Below are 27,498 nucleotides of genomic sequence, written 5' to 3' on the forward strand. Positions count from 1 at the left end.
CGTTTATGTCCACGAGCCCACAGACAGGACTACGTACCGCCCCTCGCTAGTAAAACGGCCCCTACACAACCTAATAATTTGTATCAGTGAACGTTTATGTACACGAGCCCACAGACAGGACTACGTACCGCCCCTCGTAGGTAAAACGGCCCCTACACAACCTAATAATTAGTATCAGTGAACGTTTATGTACACGATCCCACAGACAGGACTACGTACCGCCCCTCGCTAGTAAAACGGCCCCTACACAACCTAATAATTAGTATCAGTGAACGTTTATGTCCACGAGCCTACAGACAGGACTACATATCACCGCTTTTCACACGTCACAAATACAGAGCAATGTGCCAACCGCAGTCGCGGGCTTGTGGTTGGGACGGGATAAAGGCTTCGACCATAGTATGCAATTTAAAGAGATGGAGTGCCTGTACTGTTTTTTTGAGGATACAGGCACGTTAATAAAGTTAAAGAAAGAAAGAGATGGAATTTTAGCGTGTGAAAGCAAAGACCATCTTTGTAACCTTTGACACTAACCAAAGACCATCTTTGTAACCTTTGACACCAACCCCAATGTAAAGAAATGTGTGAATCTTTGTCTTACAAGGAAACAAGTTTCTCAAAGAACGGATTCGTCTCCATAACAAACACATCTTACAGATCTAACGTAAGTTAATTAATCCATTAATATATATCCACCATATCTATCCATTTATCCTTTCATTCATTCATTCATTCATTCATCCAGTCAGTCGGACAACTTTCATTCTTTCTTTCATTTAGTCAGTCAGTCAGTATACGACTGGTATAAATCCAATTTACCAGTATTAACATAATAATATGGAAAACAATGCTATAATACAAAAGAAATGCGATTAGTTGTTGTTTTTCTTTCTTTCTTCCTGTCTTTAAGGGGTGGTGGGGTAGAGGGACGTAGCCCAATGGTAAAGCGTTCGCATGATGCACGATCGCTCTGGTATCGATCCGCGTCGGTGGGCCCATTGGGCTATTTCTCGTCCCAGCAAGTGCACCACGACTGGTATATCAAAGGCCGTGGTATGTGCTATCCTGACTGTGGGATGGTGCATATAAAAGATCCCTTGCTACTAATGGAAAAATGACCGGCCTCGGTGGCGTCGTGGCAGGCCATCGGTCTACAGGCTGGTAGGTACTGGGTTCGGATCCCATTCGAGGCATGGGATTTTTAATCGAGATACCGACTCCAAACCCCGAGTGAGTGCTCCGCAAGGCTCAATGGGTAGGTGTAAACCACTTGAACCGACCAGTGATCCATAACTGGTTCAACAAAGGCCATGGTTTGTGCTATCCTGCTTGTGGGAAGCGCAAATAAAAGATCCCTTGCTGCCTGTCGTAAAAAGAGTAGCCTATGTGGCGACAGCGGGTTTCCTCTAAAAACAGTGTCAGAATGACCATATGTTTGACGTCCAATAGCCGATGATAAGATAAAAAATCAATGTGCTCTAGCGGCGTCGTTAAATAAAACAAACTTTTTTAATGGAAAAATGTGGCGAGTTTCCTCTCTAAGACTATATTTCAAAATTGTCAAATGTTTGCCACCCAACAGCCGATGATTAATAAATCAATGTGATCTAACGGCGTCATTAAACAAAGCAAACGTTACCTTTCTTTCTTTAGTATATTTAAAATGATTCAATTGAATGTCATTAGGTTTTGTGTCTGTTAAAATTATTAATATCTTGTGAATATTTTAGGCCCATTTTTACATTCTATTTACCGAATTAATTTTATCAAGAAACAATTATGTTATATATTAATATATTTGCGTTTGTTTTATTGTTCTCTATAATTGTCCGAATGTTCTTATTTCGGATAGCTGGAAGGATAATATATTCATAACATAGGCCTACCTAATAATCTGCGTGCCCGTTAAATCGCCGTAAGTTATACAACTGCATGAACAGCTCTTAACAAACGTGGCTGTGTATTTTAATATCCCATCTGAATGCTCGTTTAAGGCACTCGCGTCGCAGGACCGAACCACCTTGGTGGATCCATTATGGTTTTTTTTTATCTCGTTCCAACCAGTGCACCACAACTGGTCAAAGGCCGTGGTATGTGCTTTCCTGTCTGTGGGAAAGTGCATGTAAAAGATCCTTTGCTGCATCAGGAAAAATGTAGCGGGCTTCCTCTGATGACTACGAGTCAGAATTACCAAATGTTAGACATCAAATAGCCGATGATTAATTAATCAATGTGTTCTAGTGGTGTCGTTAAACAAATCAAACTTTAACGTATTAATCTCGTAATATTTACCATAGTCCTCCAATGTCAAATCATCGTGTTATACATACGGACTATTATTGCTTCTATTAGAAGTTCTAATGAGAAACAATTTAGCGGGTATCTTCTCTTGCTGTCAAAACTACCAAATGTTGGACATCCAATAGCCGATAGTGATGGTAACGGATCTTTTATATGCACCATGCTACAGATAGGATAGCACATATCACGGCTTATGTTATACCGATAATTAATAAATCAATGTGCTCTAGCGGTTGCGTTAAACGAAACAAACTTCTTTTTAAAAAATAAATATCTAAGCCGGAATTGGAACCCATAGACTGACAGAATGTTGGCCCTTACCACCAGACCATGACATTGTATTCATCATTAAATAGGGGCTGGACGTAACCCAGTGGTAAAGCGCTCGCCTGATGCGCGATCGGTCCCCGTCGGTGGGCCTATTGGGCTAATCTCGCCCTAATCAGTGCACTACAACTGGTATATCAAAGGCCGTGGTATGTGCTGTTCTGTCTGGGAAAAACCTGCATATAAAAGATCCCTTGCTGATATAGAAAAAAATTGCGGGTTTCTTCTTTGTGTCACAAGGATCAAATATTTTATATCCAATAGCCGATGATTAATAAATCACTGTGCTCCAGTGGTGTCGTTAATCAAAACAAACTGACTTTCATTATCATATGGTTTTCTATTGGGGGTGGGGGTTTTTTATTCGTCTTATTTTTTTAAGGCCCTATAAACCATGATCTGAATCGATTCATAAGGAATGAAACGAAAATAGTATTTAGAAAAATATCGATATTAGTATTAAAATTTATTTTCTTTTGTCAACCAGGATAATACGATTTCAATAATAATACTATTAATAGAATAGTTGAGAATACCTCATAAATATTTCACTAAAATTGTATTGACATAATTAAAATATACGCACACAAATTAGCGTCACTGATAATGCTACTTCAACGAAACTGGTGACGTTTTTCTTTAAGTCATATAGTTGATATCGACAATGGACTACAAGGGGGATGACTATCCAATGGCTGTAAGTTTCGTGGAGGGAATTCCCTTTCCGTTTGAATATCAGCCAATCAGCGAGAGAATCCGAGAGCTGAAGTCTATGGAAATGAGACCCGATGACGTCATATTGTGTTCTTACATGAAATCAGGTAGGTTCATTGCAGGGTTCTGTCCATAAGCGTACTAAACATGGGCGGGGCAAACATTGTAGAGACATTCGGGAAAAATGTGCTAACCTGAGACATTTTTACCATGTATTACTAAGGCCAAAACCAGTCTGCTCCTCCCCCCCCCCCCCACCCCCACCCCCTACAAAAATAGGAGCCCATACGCAGGGCTTGTAGATTATGGTAGCTCCACTCCCATTGCCAGTGATATTCAATGTTGGGCTAGTAAATAACGTGTATCACCTTGCCCGATGGCTTGTAAAAATAAGTTGCCAAATGTTGCATTTAAGTCTATATTGTAAATATGAATATTCTGCCCACCCATACCCACACCCCCCAAATGTTAGGGTTTGTAAGTTCTATGTCCTTTAGGTGACATATCCGATTATTGCTATTAGTAAAATTGTATTTATTTAAAGTAGGGCTAGTGAATTTGTAATCATGGCTAGTACATTTAAACAAATGATTGATCCCTTGGCTAGAGGATTTGTAATCATGGCTAGTACATTTAAACAAATGATTGATCCCTTGGCTAGTGAATTTGTAATCATGGCTAGTACATTTAAACAAATGATTGATCCCTTGGCTAGTGAATTTGTAATCATGGCTAGTACATTTAAACAAATGATTGATCCCTTGGCTAGTGAATTTGTAATCATGGCTAGTACATTTAAACAAATGATTGATCCCTTGGCTAGAGGATTTGTAATCATGGCTAGTACATTTAAACAAATGATTGATCCCTTGGCTAGTGAATTTGTAATCATGGCTAGTACATTTAAACAAATGATTGATCCCATGGCTAGAGGATTTGTAATCATGGCTAGTACATTTAAACAAATGATTGATCCCATGGCTAGAGGATTTGTAATCATGGCTAGTACATTTAAACAAATGATTGATCCCTTGGCTAGAGGATTTGTAAACACTTCTATGGTTCTGTCCTACGGCCAAACATTGGCCCTGCCAGAGATTTGGTTTGGGATGGACGTGTCTGAACCGTGAAAGGGTATAGGCACGTAAATACAGTTTAATACTAAAATACTACAGTTTAGGACAGGTAAATTGGAAGCCCTTAGATGTTAGGGATGAACATTTTAAAATAGATTATGTTCAGTACCTCTTTGGTAATGTTTATATTTTTCTATATAACAGAAAGTTTAATACATTGAGAACATTTGTGTCTCAGTTTTTTTGCTATATGACCGCATCTGGCTGTAGTGCCGGTCCGAACAGGTGGTTCATTAACCGATTCACTCCGGCTGTCTCTTGCGTTATACACCCATTGTCCCAAAAGGTCAATGCACAACATTACAAAATAACATGGGCAAAATACAGCCAGAAGGCTTACCATTAAACATACATATTGTTTTAATTCTTCACCATTTCCTAGAAGTGAATATGTGAACCATAATATGTGTCACAATTAGGAACTATAGTGGACCGTGATCAATCAACGTTCACCCGGAAGTGATCTGTGTAGTGAGGTCTATTAACATATGGCGGCCATCTTTAAATCCAATATGGCGGACATGTTACCTATTTTGTATATACAGATGAATAGCACCTTAACACATGGGTGTATGCTTTAGAACCAAGACGCTACATGTCTTAAACGCCATGGTAATGTAACAATTTCGCCTTCTCAACACTTTTACTCACTAATTGGCCGGTGTTGGAATCGAATACAATTCAAAGTTAACGTGTCTGTCTGCGTTCGGCTATATCATTCGGTTATAAACTTCAAAAATCAAATCCCCGAATAATAACCAACAATTAAACTTTCTAACAACTAAAATAATGACACAGGACAATCTGTTTCACAGTGTTTATTTAAGTTACAGCTCTTCAGTAAAATTTAAATATAATGTAAAAATTAATAAATTAACCACTTAAATTGACATTAATAGGTTCATCCTGTATGATAATTACCAAGACTTTCTCTTCCCCCCCCCCCCCACCTTCATTCAATCCCCCGTTCATAACACAATAAGAATCCCAATAATAGATTAACCAGATATGTACGACTAGAGAAATAACATTACTCACACTCACTCCTTAACTCTTGTAAATATTTATTTCTATCCGCGAAACCATGTACGATTCCCAAACATAAAACGCTTATAAATTTACGGCAAGTCGTTCTTATGTCTCTCCCCCCCCCCCCCCCCCCCCCCACACACACACACACACCTAACTATGTAAACAAATTAATTTGTTAGAATTAGTTTAAGGTTAGGATTAGGGTTAGCGATAGTTATATACAATATCTTTGAAAACAATTTGTTCCATAAAACCATCATAATGTTTAGATTTCGTAATCCAGTATTCGCTACGTTTTGTCTTTGATAAAAAAGACATTTTGACTATTCTGTGATAAATTTCTTGTCTCTGGTCAGCGCGTGCGTCGATTTTGATCCTCTCGCGTCAACATTCTTTTCTTTATTATTTCCCACGATATGACGTCGATTTTTGTAGGAGTAACCTGTGGGTTGTACAGAATCCCCCGTGCTACTGTTTAGGAAAATATTTAGGGTACTAAGGAAAAAGAGGGGACGCCATGGCCCTATTTTAAAGGGGTGGATAGTAATGGTTTATATAATATAAACTACTGAGTAACTGAGGGGAGTATTTGTTTAACAATACCCCACACAAGTGTAACCAACGGTGTAAGATGTGAAAACGGCTGTCACCACACATAATATCCTTTTAGGGACGTTCCCCATGTTTATCTCGAGCCGGCATCGATATCTCGAAATATTTGGCTCGGTCGATTCCACATCGAGATAACGAACTTTGACTATATTTAATTGATCGTAAACAAACGTTACAGTAAGTAGCCAACTTGAGTTAATGTTATAACCTGATTGATTACGTACCTTTAATTGACGTTTCAGGAACGCATTGGGTGTTTGAGATTTTAAACATGTTAATCAAAGGAAAAGCAGAGTACACGGAACACTGGAAGAATTCCAGTATGTTGGAACGAGTCCCGGTGGAGGAATTCAAGGACCGACCATCACCCAGGATATTACAGACCCACTCCACGTAACGTCTAATATATATATATATATATATATATATATATTTCTGACAAACTACCTTCCACAGACCCATTTGTATTGCAGGGGCGTACCGTGATCTGGACCGGGGGGTGGGGGGTGGGGGTGGGGTCGAATATGAACCAAGTGGACCTTTTTCTATTTTGTTTTTGCACCACCAGAAACTCCATATGTATAAACCGATATGTTTTAGTTCTGAAAGCGGACCATTTGTTTCAGCGGGGGGGGGTGGGGGTGGGGGTGGAACCCCCCGAACCCCCCTAGCCTACGCCCCTGTATTGAGTGGAGGCAGTCGTGATATGGGGCGATAGGCAAATACAAAAGATGGGGGGAGGGGGGAGCAAAGGTTCCGTGTGAAATTAAAGTTGCAATATCGACGTACCACGTTATAATATAATTTACTAATGTAAACTACAAACTAACTAGTTTTGGTAAAGTTGTGTATTACTGGCGACGATTTTCGTTAATAGACATCATATGACACACTTTATGTCGCCATGTCTACGTGTGTGTGTGTGTGTGTGTGTGTGTGTGTGTGTATATATTATATATATATATATATATACAGACGTATGGTCCTCTCTCTCTCTCTCTCTCTCTCATCTCTCTCTCTCCTCTCTCCCTCTCGCCTCTCTCTCTCTCTCTCTCCTCTCTCTGTGTGTGTGTGTATATATATAATATATATATATATATATATATGTGTCTCTCCTCTCTCTCTCTCCTCTCTCTTCTCTCTCGTCGCTCTCTCTCTCTCTCTCTCCTCTCTCTCTCTCTCCTGTATGCGCGTGTGTATGTATATATATAACTAATGTATGTATGTCTGTGTCTGTCTGTCCTGTCTGTCTGTCTCTCTTGTCTCTCTCGAATCTCTCCTCTCTCTCTCTCCTCTCCTCTCTCTCTCTCCTCTCTCTCTCTCTCTCTCTAATGTTGTGGTGTGTATATATATATATATATATTATATCTAGATATATGTGTGTGTGTTTGTGTGTGTGTGGTGTCTCTCTATCTCTTCTCGGTCTCTCTCTCTCTCATCCCTCTCTTCCTCTCTCTCTCTCTCTCTCTCTCTCTCTCGCTATCTCCTCTCTCTGTATGCGCGCGCGTGTGTGTGTGTGTGTGTATATATGTATGTGTATGTGTCGCTCTCGCGCGCTCTCTCCTCGCTCTCGCGCTCTCCAAATCTCTCTCTCTCCTCTCTCTCTCTCTTCTCCTCTCCCTCTCTCTCTCTCAATATGTGTGGTGTGTGTGTGTGTGTGTGTGGTGTAGGTGACGGCGTGTGTCTGTGTGTAGATGTATACAACTTTAATAAATATGTATTAGTACATTGTATTTAATTGTCAAAGTTGTCTTATTGGTCCAAGGTTTCGCTTCCTACCTAAGCAAGTGGTCGATAAGAAATGTCGAATCATCTACGTGGAGAGAAACCCGAAGTCAGTCTGCGTGTCGCTGTTTAACCATCTGAGAGACCGGAAGCAGCTGAGGGAGGGCGTTGATTGGCCACAATTTCTCACCATGTTCCTCAACGGTACAGGTAAATATTAGGGATGGGTGTTAAGAAATGTTTTATATCTCGATATTTCGGTGCTCCTGTATCTCACTATGTATCATATTATATTACTTAAAGCTTATTTAATAATGTCAGGCGCTTCTTTTTATTACATCTTTAAACACAGTTCAGAAACACAGTCGAATCCAGAGATCGGGGTTTCCGACTGTCAACGAATTATCGGTGCAGGTTGGGTGTATCATAATACGTATCACACCATAATGCATATCAAAGTATACCATAATACGTATCACAATATATTATAATACGTATCACAATATATCGTAATACGTGTCACAATATGTCGTAGTACGTATCATAATATATGGTAATACGTATCACGATTGATCATAAAACGTATCACAATGTTATAATACGTATCACAATGTCGTAATACGTATCACAATATATCGTAATACGTATCACAATATATCGTAGTACGTATCACAATATATCGTAATATATATCACAAATATGTCATAATACGTACAATAATATATCGGTATACTGTGACGTAAATGAAAGGAATGTTTATTTAACAACATCCCAGCACATTTTCAACTACAGCTACTGTGTGTCGAAATGGAACACCAAACAAAAACAAACTTTAACTAGCAAAGTGATTGGTGTTTCAGTGCCATACGGGTCCTGGTTCGAGGTGTGTCATGACTGGAGACGAGTGCGCGCGCAGTTCCCGGATGTTCCTGTCTTATTCCTTCACTACGAAGCACTGAAAGCGGTAAGAAAAAACACAAACAAAAACTAACAAACCTCCTCTTCCCCAACCCACACACACATCATACATATACATCACACTCAAACACACACATACGAAAACACATTTACACGCAGGAACACATACATACACATGTAAGCACACACACACACTCTCACACACGGACACATACATTGTCCAATATGATGGTTTCTTACACAAAAATTAAATTTCACGTTTCAAATTGTCAAATAAAAATCCGAAAAAAGAACATTATTTATATGTTTAAATTATACAGCTTTGCATCATCCCTATTCTTTTTTTATGTCCCTTACCAAACAAAACATGAATTAAAATTGAAAAATACAAAAAAGAAAAATTGAAAAGCAAACGTGTGAAATTCAAATGGTAGGCTATTTTCATTTTCGTAAACAGTTCACTTTACCAGGAGGTTACCATTTGTCAAGAAAGTCAACAAACGCTATATGCACATTGTTATAAAAAAAATTAAAAACCTAAATTTTTATTAATTATCTGGTGTTTAAATTTTTTTTTTTTTTAAATACACGTTTAGGGCTAAAAAAAAACAAGAAGTCGATCTCTAGTCAGAACAAAGTTCCAGAATTGATGCGGGGATGCAGCTTTCTTTTCTTTTTCTTTTTTCTTCTTCTTCTTCTTTGTAACCATGGATTGCATAGAAAAGATGGGTATATTTAGGGGTGGGGGTGGGGGGGGGTGTCCTCCTCACCTGCCTTGGTACATCCTCAATGGCTATGGTGCCCCTTCCTTTGCCTTGGTACACTAAATGTTTCCTAAACATAAGTACGAGGAGTTCTGTACAACCCACACGTTATTCCTACAGAAATCGACGCCATACCGCAGGAAATTAAAAAAACAAAAACATGTTGACGTGCGAGGTTCAAAATAGACGCGGGCGCTGACCAGAGACCAGAATTGTATTTTGTTTGGTCTGAGTACAATGAGAGTAATGATATAAATGAATAACAAAGTATCAGGATTTTTCAGGAAGGAATGATAATGTGACTTATATACATCATAAACTTGTTGTAACCTATCGGTTACCAGGCCTGTGTTTTATGGTAACACGTACGTGGGTTACCAGGCACTATGCTTATTTCAATGTCCATAAGCGTACGACACTCAGGGGCATGGAGGTCACCTGCCCCCCCCCCCCCCCCCCCCCTACACACACACACACTAGTGCTGGAGAAAAAACGATACAGATATTCGGGCAAAATGAGCAGGCCAGAAATGTTTTACTATATATTTCCATCATTCTAACCACAATATTAGATGTAATCGATGTGAAATGATGAAAAAGTGCAATAATTTGTTTGCAACCCTGTACAGCTGTTTGGCTTAAGACGTTTAGAAGCAACGATGGTTTTTATATATTTCAACATGTATAGGCCTACACACGCACACACACACACACACACACACACGCACACACACATATGTTTGGTAGTAATGCTAATATGATTAAAATTTAATGTTGTTATCCAGATTCAAGTATTTTCGTTTAAATCGGGCAAAAATCACCCCCCCCCCCCCCCCCCCCCCCCCTACAAAAATGAGAACTCGTAGGCCTGAGTCAATGCCTGTTAACGTAAGTATTATGTTTTCTTCTTGTTTTACCGTGTATCACAGGATCCTGTGGCAGAAGCGAAGAAGACTGCCACGTTCCTAGGTCTGGACCTGGCTGATGGTGTACTGGAAGAGATCGTCGAAGCGTGCAGTTTTCACAATCTCAAGAACGCCCACATGAAAAAGGACTCGAAGTATGCTACAGTAGAAGACGGAGCTAAGAAATATTTCAGGAAAGGTGTGTAACAAGGACGCACCCAGGACAGTTTTTTGGGGAAGGTGGCAGAGAGTAAAAAGGCTCCATGACACAGTTTCTCAAAAGGGTACTTCAGTAAGAGTTTACCGGCGTCGGTGGCGTCGTGGTTAGGCCATCGGTCTACAGGCTGGTAGGTACTGGGTTCGGATCCCAGTCGAGGCATGGGATTTTTAATCCAGATACCGACTCCAAACCCTGAGTGAGTGCTCCACAAGGCTCAGTGGGTAGGTGTAAACCACTTGCACTGACCAGTGATCCATAACTGGTTCAACAAAGGCCATGGTTTGTGCTATCCTGCCTGTAGGAAGCGCAAATAAAAGATCCCTTGCTGCCTGTCGTAAAAGAGTAGCCTATGTGGCGACAGCGGATTTCCTCTAAAAAACAGTGTCAGAATGACCATATGTTTGACGTCCAATAGCCGATGATAAATATAAAAAATCAATGTGCTCTAGAGGCGTCGTTAAATAAAACAAACTTTACTTTCAATAAGAGTTTGGTATTCTTGAAATAAAGATTGTAAATAAATCGTTAAAAAAGCGATGGTGGAGGTGGCATAAAAATCAATACGTATGTAATTGAAATTATGGAAATCCGCTGTCACCACTTCATGGGCTACTCTAGCAGCAAGGGGTCTTTTATATGCACACCTACAGACAGGATAACACATGCCACGGACTTTGATATACCAATCGTGGTGCACTGGCTGGAGCGAGAAACACCCCAATGGGCCCACCGAAAATAATAAATAAATAAAATTGCTAATAATGCCGCCATCATTAAGTCCCTAACCGTGCCGATCTGCGAAACCGGTTAAACGATTACTGTTACTGATTTATATTGGGATGAATTTACAAAGCCTGTTTGTTTGTTTGTTTTGTTAAATGCAGGTGTTTAAGCATTTTCTTACACTCCCGTTGGTGAGAACACCATATGTTATTTTTGATAACACATAGTTGTTTACACACGTACGTGTGTTAACAATTTCAAGACATACAACTGGCTGCTCCTAGGTGATGACCAGGTCACCGATGCCATACGTCCAATACAAAAACAGCACGATGGAAATTGATTACACTGTGACGTATAGGTAACCTGGCAATCATGTGTCTGTGACGCGTAAGGCAGCTACAAGTGCAAAGTGTAAATATCTTTTAGTCGATAAAGATGTCAAAATTTGCTTTAAACCTGGTTTTTGAGAATATGTAAGAAAAAGAATAATACATTCGTGTCCGTTAGATACCATTTATCTCACAACTCGTTGTTTAAAAACGTATCAAACTCGCTTTCGCTCGTTAGATACCTTTTAAAACAACTCGTGAGATAAATGGTATCTAACGGCCACTCATGTATTATTCTCTAGGTAAATGCCTGTAGTTACACGGGTTGTAGATATAAACTGGCTTTGAAAATTCGGAGCATTATGATTAGCTGTCGGTATCCGTAACGGTAGGATCGATCCCCGTCGGTGGGCCCAATGGGCTGTTTGTCGTTCCGACCAGTGTACCACGACTGGTATATGAAAGGTGGTGGTATGTGCTATCCTGTCAATGGGATGGTGCATATCAATCTAATTAAAATTAGCTCCACTATTACATGTGGATCTAACACCAGCCAGTTGGAGCTCATGTCCACCAATCAAAACCTTACTTGCAGAATCCTGCCAGTGATTTAAAAATAATTTGAAAACATTCCGAATTATGCTGAGGGTATACGACATGTTTTGTGTGAATTACCAATGCCTTAAAACATGTTTTATTTCATAAAATAAATAATTTGTAATGTAAAACTGAAGACTGATTTAGTATTTTTTTTTTTATAAATAAATAAATAATTTTTAATATAAAATTGAAGACTGATAACCCACCTCGTACGTATTGGTATGGTTCGCTGTACTGCGGCCACTAAAATAGACTCGCCCAATATTTTTAGAATTTGTACGCTCCCAAATAACGTTATAAAAGGCGAAGTGTGATTGGTCAATATTTAAATTATTATTATAGTGGGCCTCCCGCCTGTTTGATCGCCTGATTGCCGGTGGCGCGGTGCTCCCCGCTTTACGAATCCTTTATCCTCCAGGGCCTAATTAATAAAATAAAAAAAAATATATATATATAAATACTATTAGTAATTAATTAATTATATTATATAATTATTTAGATTTGCCCGATCGAAATTTTAAGTAAGTGCACCTACTAATTATATATTAAAATAATAGAAAGATATAAGGCTTTTATTTACGGTGCTACTATAAATATGAGAGTGATAATATATAAATATGATAGATCCCTAATTATAAATGATATAACTATTTAGTTTGTAAGTGGTCATACCACAACATTTAAAAATTACCCCATGCATTTTTACAACTACCCCCCCCCCCCCCCCCCCCCCCCCCCTCCCGCCCCGGGAATCGACAACTGGCGATGTCAGAGGCTGAATCCGGGGTGGGCGTGCCTGAACCCTCGTGGATAGGGGCACGTAAATATAGTTACCCATACCCATAAATTATTATTTACAGACGAAATGTTACCTGGACATTGGGGACTACGCAGTGTTGTTAGTTTTAAATCACTGGCAGGATTCTGCAAGTAAGGTTTTGATTGGTGGACATGAGCTCCAACTGGCTGGTGTTAGATCCACATGTAATAGTGGAGCTAATTTTAATTAGATTGGGTGCATATAAAAGATCCCTTGCTATTAATGGAAAAATGTAGCGGGTTTCATCTCTAAGACTGTATGAAAAACATTACCAAATATTTGACATCCAATCGCCGCTCCGACGCCATATAACCGAAAATAAAACATTTCCTTCCAATCGCCGATGATTAATAAATCAGTGTGCTTTAGTAGTATCGTTAAACAAAACAAATGTCTTCTTCCGTAACAGTAATGGTATGTTGCGGAGCCCCTCTATTGTAGCCAGTTAAAATGTTTCGCCTCTTCCATGGAACAAACCCCTTGTGTTATTATTTTCAGGAACTACGGACGAATGGAAAAGCTGGTTCACCGTTGCACAGAGTGAGACGTTTGATCAGATGTGCGATGACAAAGACGTCTCCCAGTTCATACGCACCATGGCGGACCTACACATAAACAATTAAAAAATAAAAAATAAAAAAAAATAAAAAAAATATATATTATTATTATTATTTTCATATACATACATACATACAAAAAAAAATATATATTATTATTATTATTTTCATATACATACATACATACATACATACATACATATTATTATTATTATTATTATTATTATTTTAATGAAGGCTGCTCTGTAGACTACGAAATCAGGCGCGAATACAGGAATTTATGCAGGGGGGTGGAGGGGTGTAGACTTATGGCGAGCTAAGTTTCTAGTGGGACCGAGTCAATCTCCTCCGGGGCTGGATGTAGCCCAGTGGTACAACGCTCGCTTGATGCGCGGTCGGTCTAGGATCGATTCTCGTCAGTGGGCACATTGGGCTAATTTTTTTTTTTTACAGCCGGTGTACCACGACTGGTATATCAAAGGCCGTGGTATGTGCTATCCTTTCTATGGGATGGTGCATATAAAATATATTTTTCTAATAATGGAAAAACGTATCGGGGTTTTCTCTCTAAGGCTGCATGTCAAAATTAAGAAATGTTTAAAATCTAATAGCCGATGATTAATAAATCAATGTGCTCTAGTGGTGGTGTTTTACAAAGCAAACTTTTTCTTATTATGGCGTGCATACGCCGCAAGCCAACGCTGGCCGCACAACTACAAAAACTCATTGTGAATTTTCACGGAGACATCAAATCACTTGTCATGAAAACTTTGTTATGACTAACTTGCCCATATAGGTTACATAGCACCAAATATTTACGGAGTAAAAGCAGCTGTGTTTGTGATTGGTAGTAATATGTGACATTGATTATTTGTGCAAATACTATTATCCATTAACAATAAATAAATACACTTTTATTTGTTATACAGTTGTTATACCAGAGGTTGAAACTAATGCGATGTACCCCCAAAATGGAACTGCAATTTTCAGCAAAAATGACGGTTGCTGTTAAAACATTAATTAAATATCTTAAATGATACGTGACCCCCCCCCACCCCTCCCCCCCCCCCCGCCACCCCCAGCCCCCCACGCCCAGGGACCCCCCCCCACCCCCCCCCCCCCCCCCCCCCCCATTTTCTTGCATGCAGATTAGAGGTTCCACACGTTTATTCCTGGTTGTGTTGATATGCTGCTTATATCAGTTTTATTAGTAAACGTTAACATTATCGGCAATAGGAATTGATTTGGTCTATTAGAACCTGTAACATGTTGAACAGCCATAAAAACAACGGCAGATCTCATTGGTAGTAATGACACGCTACACTGATTATTTGTAAAAATAGACCTACAGTAGTTATACATTGCCAATAAATTAATATACTGTTTTATTTAGTATCCAGCTGTTATGTAGCGTACTCTATAAAAAAGAAAGAAAGAAAGAAATGTTTTATTTAACGACGCACTTAACACATTTTATTTACGGTTATATGGCGTCAGACATATGGTTAAGGACCACACAGATTTTGAGAGGAAACCCGCTGTCGCCACTACATGGGCTACTCTTTCCGATTAGCAGCAAGGAATTTTTTATTTGCGCTTCCCACAGGCAGGATAGCACAAACCATGGCCTTTGTTGAACCAGTTATGGACCACTGGTCGGTGCAAGTGGTTTACACCTACCCAATGAACCTTGCGGAGCACTTACTCAGGGTTTGGAGTCGGTATCTGGATTAAAAATCCCATGCCTCGACTGGGATCCGAACCCAGTACCCACCAGCCTGTAGACCGATGGCCTAATCACGACGCCCACCGAGGCCGGTCGTACTCTATAAAAGCTAAAAACTGTATCAGAGGAGTGGCTATGGGGAATAATAAGGACTTGCTGGCCCAAAGCATCAAATTTAGCACAGTAGTACTTTAGGACAGTACAATGTTTTTAGAAGGGGGCTACCCGATTTTAGAGGTCAAGGTTAGGTCAGGTCAAAGGTCAAATTTAGACGATATCCAGAAAAGCTATGTTAAAGCACTACACTAGGCATTTATTCACCCTAAGTATCTACAGAATGTTTAAGAAGCGACAGCTCCATGTTCATGTCAAGGTCAAAGATCAAACTAAAATGGTATTCAAGAAATGAAGTAAAAGGCACCAAATTTCGCACAGTTAAACTACCGTAGTAGTTTATTTGCTAATTATAAACCCTCAGTTGTTCTTTGTAGTTTCTGCATGTTTGGAAGGTATTAGCTAATGATCCAGGGAGTACAAATGTGCCACTCTTTAGCATTGGCTTGGCTTGTCTATCAGCTATGGCAAACATTCATCTCAATGACTGGATTTTAGGGGTTAAAAATTAATTCTGAACGGCTCTCAGCCAATCAAGACATTACAACAACATTTCAACAAACAAACTGCAATTTATCGCATGTTACATCAACCTGGACAAAAAAAATTGATGTTAGTGATAACGTTTTAGGGTCACAAAATTGATTTATAACCACATTTTTGTAACAGATATTGCATCATCATTTAAATCCAAGATCAATTTAAGTTACAGTTCCCATACCTTTGAAGTAATTCTGTATTTAGAAGGGTTATCGGCGGGTTTTTCAGGTCAACCCGATTTAAATTATAAGACGACCAGGGGCGTGTGCAGGAAATTTTACAGGGGGGGGGGGGGGGTCGAGGTGTCTGGTGAAGCCCGACACCGCGAGCGCCGAAGGCGCGAAGCCCATGGAGGGAGGTGTGGGGGTCCTCCCCCCGAAATGTTTTGAAAAATTGACCCCTTCTAGGGCTATTCTGAGGTGTTTTCTGCTGGCTAGCCAAGCTGCTTTCTGACAAATTTTTTTTAGCCTTGAGCAGGGGCCCCAACCCCCCCCCCCCCCCCCCCCCCCCCCCCCCCCCCCCCCCCCCCCGCGCACGCGCCTGACGACCTCATCATATGTGGTCATGTGGGATAGAAAAAGTATACCCGAGGTGGTGACATTTCCACCTGGGACGAGGCTTGCGAAATTTGGTGCCTTTTACAACCATAAAACATGATATTGCCCTCAGTGATGGTCAATAATTGATAAATATACACACACACATTGTATATATATCACGAGAATCGAAATACGCCAATGCTTATAATTTCCCGCAATGTGTTAAAACTGATGGGATTTAGTGACGTCATGTAGTCCCATTACCAAGACAAAAATCAAATTCGAGAAATTATAACCAGCAAGAGTGTCAAAATCATATTAATAGCAAAATAAAAGACAAAATGTGATAAATCTGAGTATACATTTATACTAAACGGTTACCGATTATCTCCAAATGCATTTTTTTATTTGTAACATAAAATCCTAAGAGTGCCGATTCCAACTGCATTTTGATGTATCATGTACATTTCTAAATCTGCGAGATATTCTTTACACAATTTGACGATTACTGACCTTGTCTTTGTCGTATTTGCGGTATTAAACTCAATATGACAAAAGATGTTATATTGTTTTTTGAAGTATAACAAAGTCTTTTGTCCCAAATTTGTGGTTGTTTACATTAGAATTAGTAGTTGACGTTGCATTACGTGACCTATTCCTTAATTGAATAGCATTTTGTCTCATCTTTATTTTCACTGGTTAAATCTTCCATGGCAATATCACTTTTGACGGACCGGTGGGACCGTCTCAGGGTAATATCATTATTTACGGAAAGTCATGTGACTGGTTTTTGACCAATGTCTCATACGAGGGCGCAAAGCCGAGTTGCTTAGTGGGATCCGGGGGCATGTTGTTAAAAAAAAGTCACCGGTAGGGGGGTCGACCCCCCCCCACTTGCTACGGGCCTGTGCTATATAAATAAAGAAAACATCTAAATATGCGTCCGTGTTGTTTTGTTTGTATGAAGTTTTAAACGTTTAAAAGTAAAAACTGTAGGCTTATTTCGTATGACGGGGAAGTGGAGTGGGTGCTGAGGAACTGTTCCCTTTACATTCAATGCTTGTAATAAGAGTAGCAAAGAGGTCCCTCTGGAAATTATTATATATACACATATATATACACACTCACATGCACGCGCGCACACACACAACTCTCTCTCGCTCTCTCTCTCTCTCTCTCTCTCTCTCTCTCTCTCTCTCTCTCTCTCTCTCTCTCTCTCTCTCTCTCTCTCTCTCTCTCTCTCTCTCTTTCTCTCTAATGTATTTATGTGTGGAACACGCTATGAAATGATTGCCGATCTAAATAAACACATTCGTATTATATATATATATGTATGTATGTATGTATGTATGTATGTATATGTATGTGTGTATGTATGTATATGTGTGTGTATGTGTGTGTGTGTATGTATATATGTATGTATCTGTGTCTGTATGATGTATGTATGTATGTATGGATGGATGGATGGATGTATGGATGGATGGATGGATGGATGGATGTATGTATGTATGATGTATGTATGGATGGATGGATGGATGGATGGATGTATGTATGTATGAGTGTATGATGTATGGATGTATGGATTGATGTATGTGTGTGTGTATGTATGTATGTATGATGTATGTATGGATGGATGGATAGATGTGTGTGTGTATGTATGTATGTATGATGTATGTATAGATGGATGGATGTATGGATGTGTGTATGTATGGATGAATGGATGTGTGTATGTATGTATGTATGTATGTATTTATGTATGTATGTATGTATGTATGTATGTATGTATGTATGTATGTATCTGTGTCTGTATCTGTGTCTGTGTGTCTATGTATGTGTGTATGTGTATGTGTCTGTGTGTGTGTGTGTGTGTGTGTGTGTGTATGTATGTATGTATGATGTATGCATGTATGTATGTATGTATGTATGTATGTATGATGTATGTATGTATGTATGGATGGATGGATGGATGGATGGATGGATGGATGTGTGTATGTATATACATGTATATTCCTATATAAAACCCAGTAATTCACAAGCCTGCCATAACACCATTTTCCAAACAAAGTATAGAAGTATCATGCCACTGTATTGGTGGATCCAGAGGGGTGGGTTGGGGGGGGGGGGTTACAGGGGTCCCTGAAAACGTGTCTGAGTATCCTTACTTGACCATGTTCCAGGGAGCAAGTCACTGAACGCCCTAACAGATCTCGCTCCCTTCGAGCCTCGGCTCATTTACCATCAACAAACTCGAAATGACATTTTTGTAAGAATTTTGTAAACCCTCTATAAAATCTTGGATCCGCCTCTGCAGTGTTTTACCTCAGAAATATTCGGAGCCCTAGTTGCAGATCACCCCGTGTCACAATTACGTCTATGCTATATAATAACGATGATTCAGCGATGAAGTGTATTCATCCGTGACCGGCCTCGGTCGTGTCGTGGTTAAGCCATCGGACATAAGGCTGGTAGGTACTGGGTTCGTAGCCCGGTACCGGCTCCCACCCAGAGCGAGTTTTAACGACTCAATAGGTAGGTGTAAGACCACTACACCCTCTTCTCTCTCCCTAACCACTAGCAACTAATAACTAACCCACTGTCCTGGACAGACAGCCCAGATAGGTGAGGTGTGTGTCTATGACAGCGTGCTTGAACCTTAATTGGATATAAGCACGAAAATAAATTGAAATAAATAAATATTCACCCATGGTGTTGCCTTGTTATTCAACTTACTGAATGTTATGTTAATACGAGTATACACAAATCTTGTTTTTAAGGGTCTTGTATCGTATGCTGTCAATATGTATCATGACACTAACTGAATATGTCGAATTTCGCCATCAGATTAATCATTTACATGGACTTTAGTTATCGATAGTTCTTTCCACAACGAACGTCGTTTTCTTACTACATGGTATTCACAACAAGTTATTTATTTCGGAGTCGATTGTGTTCTAAATTGCACAAAAAATAGTGTTTATATTTTTCCTTTTTTTTTTGGGGGGGGGGGGGGGGAGTTGCTTTTGTTTTTGGTTGGGATTTTTTATTATTATACATACACATACAGACACACACATGCGCGCGCACGTACATACATACACACACTCTCTCTCTCTCTCTCTCTCTCTCTCTCTCTCTCTCTCTCTCTCTCTCTCTCTCTCTCAATTTTCTCTCTCTCTCTCTCTCTCTCAATTTCTCTCTCTCTCTCTCTCTCTCTCTCTCTCTCTCTCTCTCTCTCTCTCTCTCTCTCTCTCTCTCTCTCTCTCTCATGTATTTATGTGTGGAACACGCTGTGAAATGATCGCCGATCTAAATAAACATAATCGTATTCGTATTATATATATATATATATATATATAACCCAGTAATTCACAAGCCTGTCATAACACCATTTTCCAAACATTACAAAGTATAGAAGTATCATGCCAGTGTATTGGTGGATCCAGAAGATGTGTTACAAGGGTCCCTGAAAACGTGTCTCTAAGTATCTTTACTTGACCATGTTCCAGGGAGCTAACCCCTGAACTACCTAACAGATCTCGCTCTCTTTGAGACTTCGGCTCATTTACATTCAACAAACTCGAAATGACTTTTTTTCTAAGAATTTTGTAAACCCTCTATAAAATCTTGGATCCGCCTCTGCAGTGTTTTTACCTCAGAAATATTCAGAGTCCTAGTTGCAGATCACCCCGTGTCACAATTACGTCTATGCTATATAATAACGATGATTCAGCGACGAAGTGTATTTACCCATGGTGTTGCCTTGTTATTCAACTTACTGAATGTTATGTTAACACGAGCACACAGAAATCTTGTTTTTAAGGGTCTTGTATCGTATGCTGTCAATATGTATCATGATACTAACTGAATATTTCGAATTTCGCCATCAGATTAATCGTTTACTTACTACATGGTATTCACAAGAAGTTATTTATTTCTGAGTAGATTATTTTCTAAAATGCACAAAAAATAGTTAGTTTTTTGTTTTGTTTTTTGTTTGTTTTTGTTTTGGGGTTTTTGTTTTTGGTTGTTGGTTTTGGGGGGGGGGGGTCTTTTGGGGGGTTTGGGGGGGTTTCAAAACACTTTTATTTTCTTCTTGCATCAAAACCAACTGAAAATATTTACATAAAAAAAAACATTATTTATGAAGGACTAAAGGTTTACTGTAGCTACCTCTATTTAGTCCTCGCCGTGATAGAGAAAATACGGGGGAGCCATTTCAGATATTATCATACTGATACCATGTATATTTACGTGTTAAGGAGAGCTAAAAATCATTCTCCTTGAACTAGTCTCAGGGGAGCGATGGCGAGCGAGAGTGATAGCTCCCCGTAAACAGAATTGATAAGACATTATTTTGATGTTATGTTCAAGTCCGTAGCCGGAGAATCAGAGGGGAGGGGATGTGAGGGGTGGGAGGGGAGAGGTAGGGGAGGGTAGGAGGTATATGCGTTGAGTGAGAATGCATAACCCTTGTGATAAGTGAAGTTCAGCTATAAATATAATATTTAAAAACTGAAAACTGTATTTCTTTATTTTATAGAGTAATGTTAATAATTTAAACTGAAGGGAAACAAAATCATACTGAAATTATTTTAATTAATCTTAGTTACAAATGAATGTAACTTTGTTTGTTTCGCACCACCGTCTTAACACGTTTCGCTCTCTAACACAGAACTGAAGACCCAGTCGGAAATCCGTGGCATGTCCCTCACGCCTGCTATCAGCATATATAGAGAATAATACATGAGTTGCCGTGAGATACCATTTATCTCACGAGTTGTTTTAAAATGTATCTAACGAACGAAAGCGAGTTTGATACGTTGTGAGATAAATGGTATCTAACGGACACAAATGTATTATTCTATTTCTTACATATCCTCAAAAACCAGGTTCAAAGCAAATTTCAACATTTTTTCAATTAAAAGTTATTTACAGCCGTTGCATTTGTAGCTGACTTACGCGTCACAGACACACGATTGTCAGGTTAACTATACTCCACACTTGCTGTTCCCTGCGTTACAGTATAACTGTTTATATTTAATGCTTGTGGTAAGAGTAGCAAAGAGGTCCCTCTGGCAATTATTATATATACACATATACACACACACACACATGCGCGCCCACGCCCACACACACACACTCTCTCTCTCTCTCTCTCTCTCTCTCTCTCTCTCTCTCTCTCTCTCTCTCTCTCTCTCTCTCTCTCTCTCTCTCTAATGGATTTATGTGTGGAACACGCTATGAAATGATCGCATAATTGTATTCGTATTATATATATATATTCTTATATAAAACCCAGTAATTTACAACAAACCTGTCATAACACCATTTTCCAAACAATACAAAGTATAGAAGTATCATGTCAGTGTATTGGTGGATCCGGGGGGGGGGGGGGGGGTACAAGGGTCCCTGAAAACGTGTCTCTGAGTATCTTTACTTGACCATGTTCCAGGGAGCTAACCCCTGAACGCCCTAACACATCTCGCTCTCTTTGAGACTTCGGCTCATTTACATTCAACAAACTCGAAATTACTTTTTTTTTAAAGAATTTTCTAAACCCTCTATAAAATCTTGGATCCGCCTCTGCAGTGTTTTTACCTCAGAAATATTCAGAGCCCTAGTTGCAGATCACCCCGTGTCACAATTACGTCTATGCTATATAATAACGATGATTCAGCGATGAAGTGTATTCACCCATGGTGTTGCCTTGTTATTCAACTTACTGAATGTTATGTTAACACGAGTACACAGAAATCTTGTTTTTAAGGGTCTTGTATCGTATGCTGTCAATATGTATCATGATACTAACTGAATATTTCGAATTTCGCCATTAGATTAATCGTTTTCTTACTACATGGTATTCACAAGAAGTTATTTATTTCTGAGTCGATTATTTTCTAAATTGCACAAAAAATAGTGTTTGTTTTTTGTTTGTTTTTGTTTTGTTGTTTTGTTTTTGTTTTTGGTTGTTGGTTTTGGGGGGTTTTTGTTTGTTTTTTTAAATGTGTTGAGTGTGAATGCATAACCCTTGTGATAAGTGAAGTTCAGCTACAAATATAATATTTAAAAACTGAAAACTATATTTCTTTATTTTATAAAGTAATGTTAATAATTTAAACTGAAGGGAAACAAAATCATACTGAAATTATTTTAATTAATCTTAGTCGCAAATGAATGTAACTTTGTTTCGCACAATGAGTTTTGAGATAAATGGCATCTAACGGACACGAATGTTTTAAGCAATGTTTAAAAATTTTTGACTAAAGGTTATTTACAGCCGTTGCACTTGTAGCTGACTTACGCGTCACAGACAGATGATTGTCAGGTTAACTATACGTCACAGTGTAATCGATTTCCACCGTGCTGTTTTTTATTGGATGCATGACACTGGTGACCTGGTCCTCACCTAGGAGCAGCCAGTCGTATGTCTTGAAATTGTTAACACACGTACGTGTGTAAACAACCCATGTGCTATAAAAAAAATAACGCATGATGCTCTCACCAACGGGTGTATGTAAGAAAACCTATTTAATATTCTCTATACAAATGCAGGGAACACTTTGCTTTAAAAAAATGTATTAGAAATATTTCTAGTCAATTGAAAACTAATTAGCAACTACTGTTTAATGTTTTAAAATTGTGTAGCAATCTGTCAAATGAATGAATGAAAGTGGGGACACTGAGCGGCACTGTACCCCCCTCCCAATTCAGTTGAGGTGGCTAGGACATCTCCCCCTCACCCGAAGCGGGATGTAGCCTAGTGGTAAAGCACTCGCTTGATGCGCGGTCGGTTTGGGACTGATCCACATCGATGGGTCCATTAGGCTATTTCTCGTTCCAGCCAGCGCACTACAACTGGTATATCAAAGGCCCTGGTATGTGCTATCCTGTCTGTGGGAAAGTGCATATAAAAGATCCCTTACTGCATTAGTAAAAATGTAGCGGGTTTCCTCTGATGACTACGTGTCAGAATTACCAAATGTTTGACATCCAATAGCCGATGAGTAAGAAATCAATGTGCTCTATTGATGTCGTTAAACAAAACAAACTATAAACTTTCATGTCATTATGTTGATGGCATTTCTATGCTACCGTACAATGAACATGGTGAAAATGTCAGCGAAGTGAAAATGTCAACAGTTTGTTGAGTTGACATACGAGATATGTGTGGGGAACATTAAACAGTATTCTTGGTTAATGGGACATTCCGGAGATTGCTGCAATTTTAAAGATGTTATCGACTAACAGGGATTTGTTAACGATTGTAATTACATAGGTTAAATTTCATTTTATTTCCTAAAATATAGTTTTTTCCTCCATACGAAATTATTTGAAGACAAAATCCAGTTTGGGTTTCTTGCAGATATTAAGACGACCAGAAACGCATTGAATACACAGACACTGATATTCTAAAGAAGAATATTTATTTAATATGTAAGTTTAATCGTAGAAATATTTCATTAGTCGGAAACATCTTACAATGCAGCAAACTCAAGAATGTCCCTTTAAATTGCTAATGCGTATACGAGATGCGGTAGATGACAGTGTCATATTAAGATTACCTCTGAGCCGGACAGGTACTAAAATGTTCGTTTGTAAAACTCTTGCTTCCACGGTTGGCATATTTGTGTTTTTCCGTTCGGTATTCAGCTATCAAGTTGTTCCAGCGTGTGACAGGTAAGTGTGAAAATTTAGTGCAAAGATAGCCCGAGTATTCTGACTGTAAGAGAGCTAGATGGAGATTTGTAGAAAGAGTTCGACCCGTACCCCTCTATATCAAAGGATCTAAAGACTAATCCTAACCCTATCCCTAAAACTACCTTAACCATTGGAAGTGGGGTACGGGTCGAACTCATGCCCAAAAAATCAAAATATTAATCACTAATACACACACTACAGAAAGAAACCCGACAGCACCCACATTCAGCTAAGCTTCGGTTAACATCGGACAGCAACATTCATACAGTTTCAACCCGTGTCTGTGTGTGTTTGTGTGTGTGCGTGCGTGCGTACGTGCGTGCGTGTTTGTGTGCGTATGTGTATGTGTCTGTTTCTCTGTGGATGTCTGTGTGTGTGCGTGTTTGTGTGCGTGCGTGCATGCGTGTGTTTGTGTGTGTGTGTGTGTATGTGTGTGGCTGTATGTGTATGTGTGTATGTGGCTGTATGTATCTGTGTGTATGTATGTGTGTGTGGCTGTATGTGTATGTGTGTATGTGTGTGTGTATGTGGCTGTATGTGTCTGTGTGTATGTATGTGTATGGCTGTATGCGTCTGTGTGTATGTGTGTGTGTGTGTATAGCTGTATGTGTCTGTGTGTATGTATGTGTGTGTATGTGGCTGTGTGTGTATGTGTGTGTGGCTGTATGTGTTTGTGTGTGTGGCTGTATGTGTCTGTGTGTCTGTATGTGTCTGTGTCTGTGTGTGTGTGTGTGTGTGGCTTTGTGTCTGTGTGTATGTATGTCTGTGTGTGTGGCTGTGTGTGTGTGTGTGGCTCTATGTGTCTATGTGTATGTGTGTGTGTGTGTGGCTGTATGTGTGTGTCTGTAAAAAGGGATGTTGAACTTATCATGCCGAGAGTAGCTCGTTATTGTAACCTAGCATATTGATGGCCGTCGTTGGGTGTCTCCCTAGATTGCCTAATGCAGCAAGGGATCTTTTATATGCACTTTCCTACAAACAGGAAAACAAATACCACGGCCTTTGACCAGTTATGGTGCACTGGTTGGAACAAGAAAAACCCAATCAGTTGAATGGATCCACCTAGATGATTCGATCCTGCGACGCAAGCACCCCAGGCGAGCACTGTGCCGACTGAGCTAAATCCAGCCACTCAACACATTTTATTTACGGTTATATGGCGACAGACATATGGTTAAGGACCACACAGATATTGAGGGAGGCAATCCGCTGTCACCACTTCATGGGCTACTCTTTTCGATTAGCAACAAGAGATCTTTTATATGCCCCATCCCATGGACAGGATAGCACATACCACGGCCTTTGATGTACCAGCCGTGGTGCACTAGCTGGAGTGAGAAATAGCCCAATGGGCCCACTGACGGGAATCGATCCCGAACCGATCGCGCATCATCGGTACATCCACTGTAAGGACCGATCCAAGGGAGGGGACCAAGAAGACATGCCTCCCCCCCCCCCCACACACACACACACACATACACACACCAAATTAATTGTCTCTTTTTTAATAATTTGTTTGCAATTTTTATTTCACGAATGTAAAATTTGTTTATTGAGTATCCACGCTAAAGTAATTTCTGGGTCCGCCCTTGACACAGGACAAAATGGTTACGTTGGGGAGCGGGACGTAACCCAATGGTAAATCGTCCGCTTGATGCGCGATCGGTCTGTATCACGACTGGTATATCAAAGGCCGTGGTATGTGCTATCCTATCTGTGGGATGGTGCATATAAAAGATCCCTTGCTACTAATGGAAAAATTCCCTTCTAAGACTATATGTCGAAATTACCAAGTGTTTGACATCCAGTAGCCGATGATTAATAAATCAATGTGCTCTAGTGGTGTCGTTAAACAAAAAGGTTACGTTCAGTCTTTAGATTTGGCTAATCATCCATGGGATTGGCAGCGTTCCTACAAAGTAGGATGGATTTCTCGAAGTGGCAGTCTTCCTATCTGCCTTGTGCACAGATACGATTTGAATTGAGCTATCTCGGTATCACCCGAGCCTGGGGTACACCATCAGATTCTTCATAAATCAAGGCTAATATTTGTTCCTCGTATTCAGCCTTGATACATGTCGTCAAGAAATCGCGACTTCCGAACTGATTCACGATGAGAACAGACGTGTCGCCTTGTACTCTCGAGTTGCACCCCCCCCCCCCCCCCCACCTGGGGGGACTCTTATGCAGTTATGGAAAACTTTTGGAGTATCGCGTCTCGTACACTGGGTCACGGGCTGCGTCAGCGTCCGTGGAAACGTGTCGTGTTTGTCACGATATGTTAAAAAAAAAGGTTTCGGAAGTTAATTTTTGATATTGCTTTCAAGATTGTCACATGTTACCGATGCTGTGATTGGTCAGCGATGTCATCGTGTAAGGGACATAATCCAGTGTTCCAGATTAACGGTATCCCGATATCCCAGGGATACCAGAATTTAATTTTGGATACCAGACTTCAATAACCCAGTATCCCACCAGGATACTAATGTAATGTAACATTGTTGTTGGGTTTTTTTTAATCCTGCATTTTCATTTTTCGCTGAAACAATGAACGTCGGTCATTTATTGAAGTTAGGTAAAAGTATTTTCGAGCTCGTATCCAGTCTAATGCTATGCCGTAAAAATATCTCCCCCAGCTCATACCCAGTCTAATGCTACATTAGAGCATTAGCGAGGTAGCAATAGACTGGGAATCGCTAAGTCGCTATTGTTTTTGTTGGATGTTTCCTCCTTTCAAATTTTATTTGAGATATTGATTCCACGTGTGTAGGAAATTGATACAGGTAGGTTTATCATTATAGATTACTGCTAAATATTAATTTATGTCATTATTACGCAAAAATAGATGCAGCAAATCTTTCTGCAGATTCTGTTTGATTGCCAATTTTACGAGAACAGTGTCGTCCAAGTTTCTTACGATGTTATTTATGACTTTCATTTAAGTGGGATACTAAATTCTCAGGTGGGATACCAGATTTTGAAATGTTAGTATCCAACTGGGATACTGCCAATTTTTTTTAATCTCGAACACTGTAATCGGTGTTACAAATTTTCTTCCAATAGAGGGCGCTAGTAGTGGATATCAGTAATCTTGACTTCATGTATCAAGGCTGAATACAAGGAACGAATATTAGCCTTAATTTATGAAGATGGGGGTACACGGAACCTGTGGGGTCATACAGTCAGGAGACACAC

At 39.6% G+C, this 27,498-nt stretch overlaps 2 protein-coding genes across 2 annotated transcripts in view; both read left to right on the forward strand.

Annotated features, from left to right (window-relative positions):
- The first annotated feature begins 3,285 nt into the window (after positions 1-3,285).
- Positions 3,286-13,756, forward strand: LOC121386966 (sulfotransferase 1A1-like). Its single transcript, XM_041518020.1, has 6 exons — positions 3,286-3,449; positions 6,365-6,515; positions 7,888-8,057; positions 8,708-8,811; positions 10,459-10,633; positions 13,628-13,756. Exons 1-6 carry the CDS (start codon positions 3,293-3,295, stop codon positions 13,750-13,752), a joined length of 882 nt encoding a protein of 293 aa, XP_041373954.1. The 5' UTR covers positions 3,286-3,292; the 3' UTR covers positions 13,753-13,756.
- A 10,425-nt stretch (positions 13,757-24,181) lies between these two features.
- Positions 24,182-27,498, forward strand: part of LOC121386104 (trehalase-like) — a 35,501-nt gene continuing 32,184 nt past the window's right edge. Inside the window, exon 1 of the mRNA XM_041516902.1 lies at positions 24,182-24,282. Within this exon, the coding sequence (XP_041372836.1) occupies positions 24,191-24,282 (92 nt within the window). The 5' untranslated portion in view covers positions 24,182-24,190. The remainder of the gene's footprint in view (positions 24,283-27,498) is intronic.

This window comes from Gigantopelta aegis, chromosome 12 (assembly GCF_016097555.1).
Source record: "Gigantopelta aegis isolate Gae_Host chromosome 12, Gae_host_genome, whole genome shotgun sequence".
NCBI classification, from domain to species: domain Eukaryota; kingdom Metazoa; phylum Mollusca; class Gastropoda; order Neomphalida; family Peltospiridae; genus Gigantopelta; species Gigantopelta aegis.

What these genes read in the sequence shown, in the direction of transcription:
- LOC121386966 (XM_041518020.1), top strand. Translation starts at nt 3,293, where the DNA reads ATGGACTACAAGGGGGATGACTATCCAATGGCTGTAAGTTTCGTGGAG. An exon ending in GTGTTCTTACATGAAATCAG is followed by an intron (nt 3,450 to 6,364) that starts GTAGGTTCATTG and finishes TTGACGTTTCAG; the next exon opens with GAACGCATTGGGTGTTTGAG. An exon ending in ACTACGAAGCACTGAAAGCG is followed by an intron (nt 8,812 to 10,458) that starts GTAAGAAAAAAC and finishes CGTGTATCACAG; the next exon opens with GATCCTGTGGCAGAAGCGAA.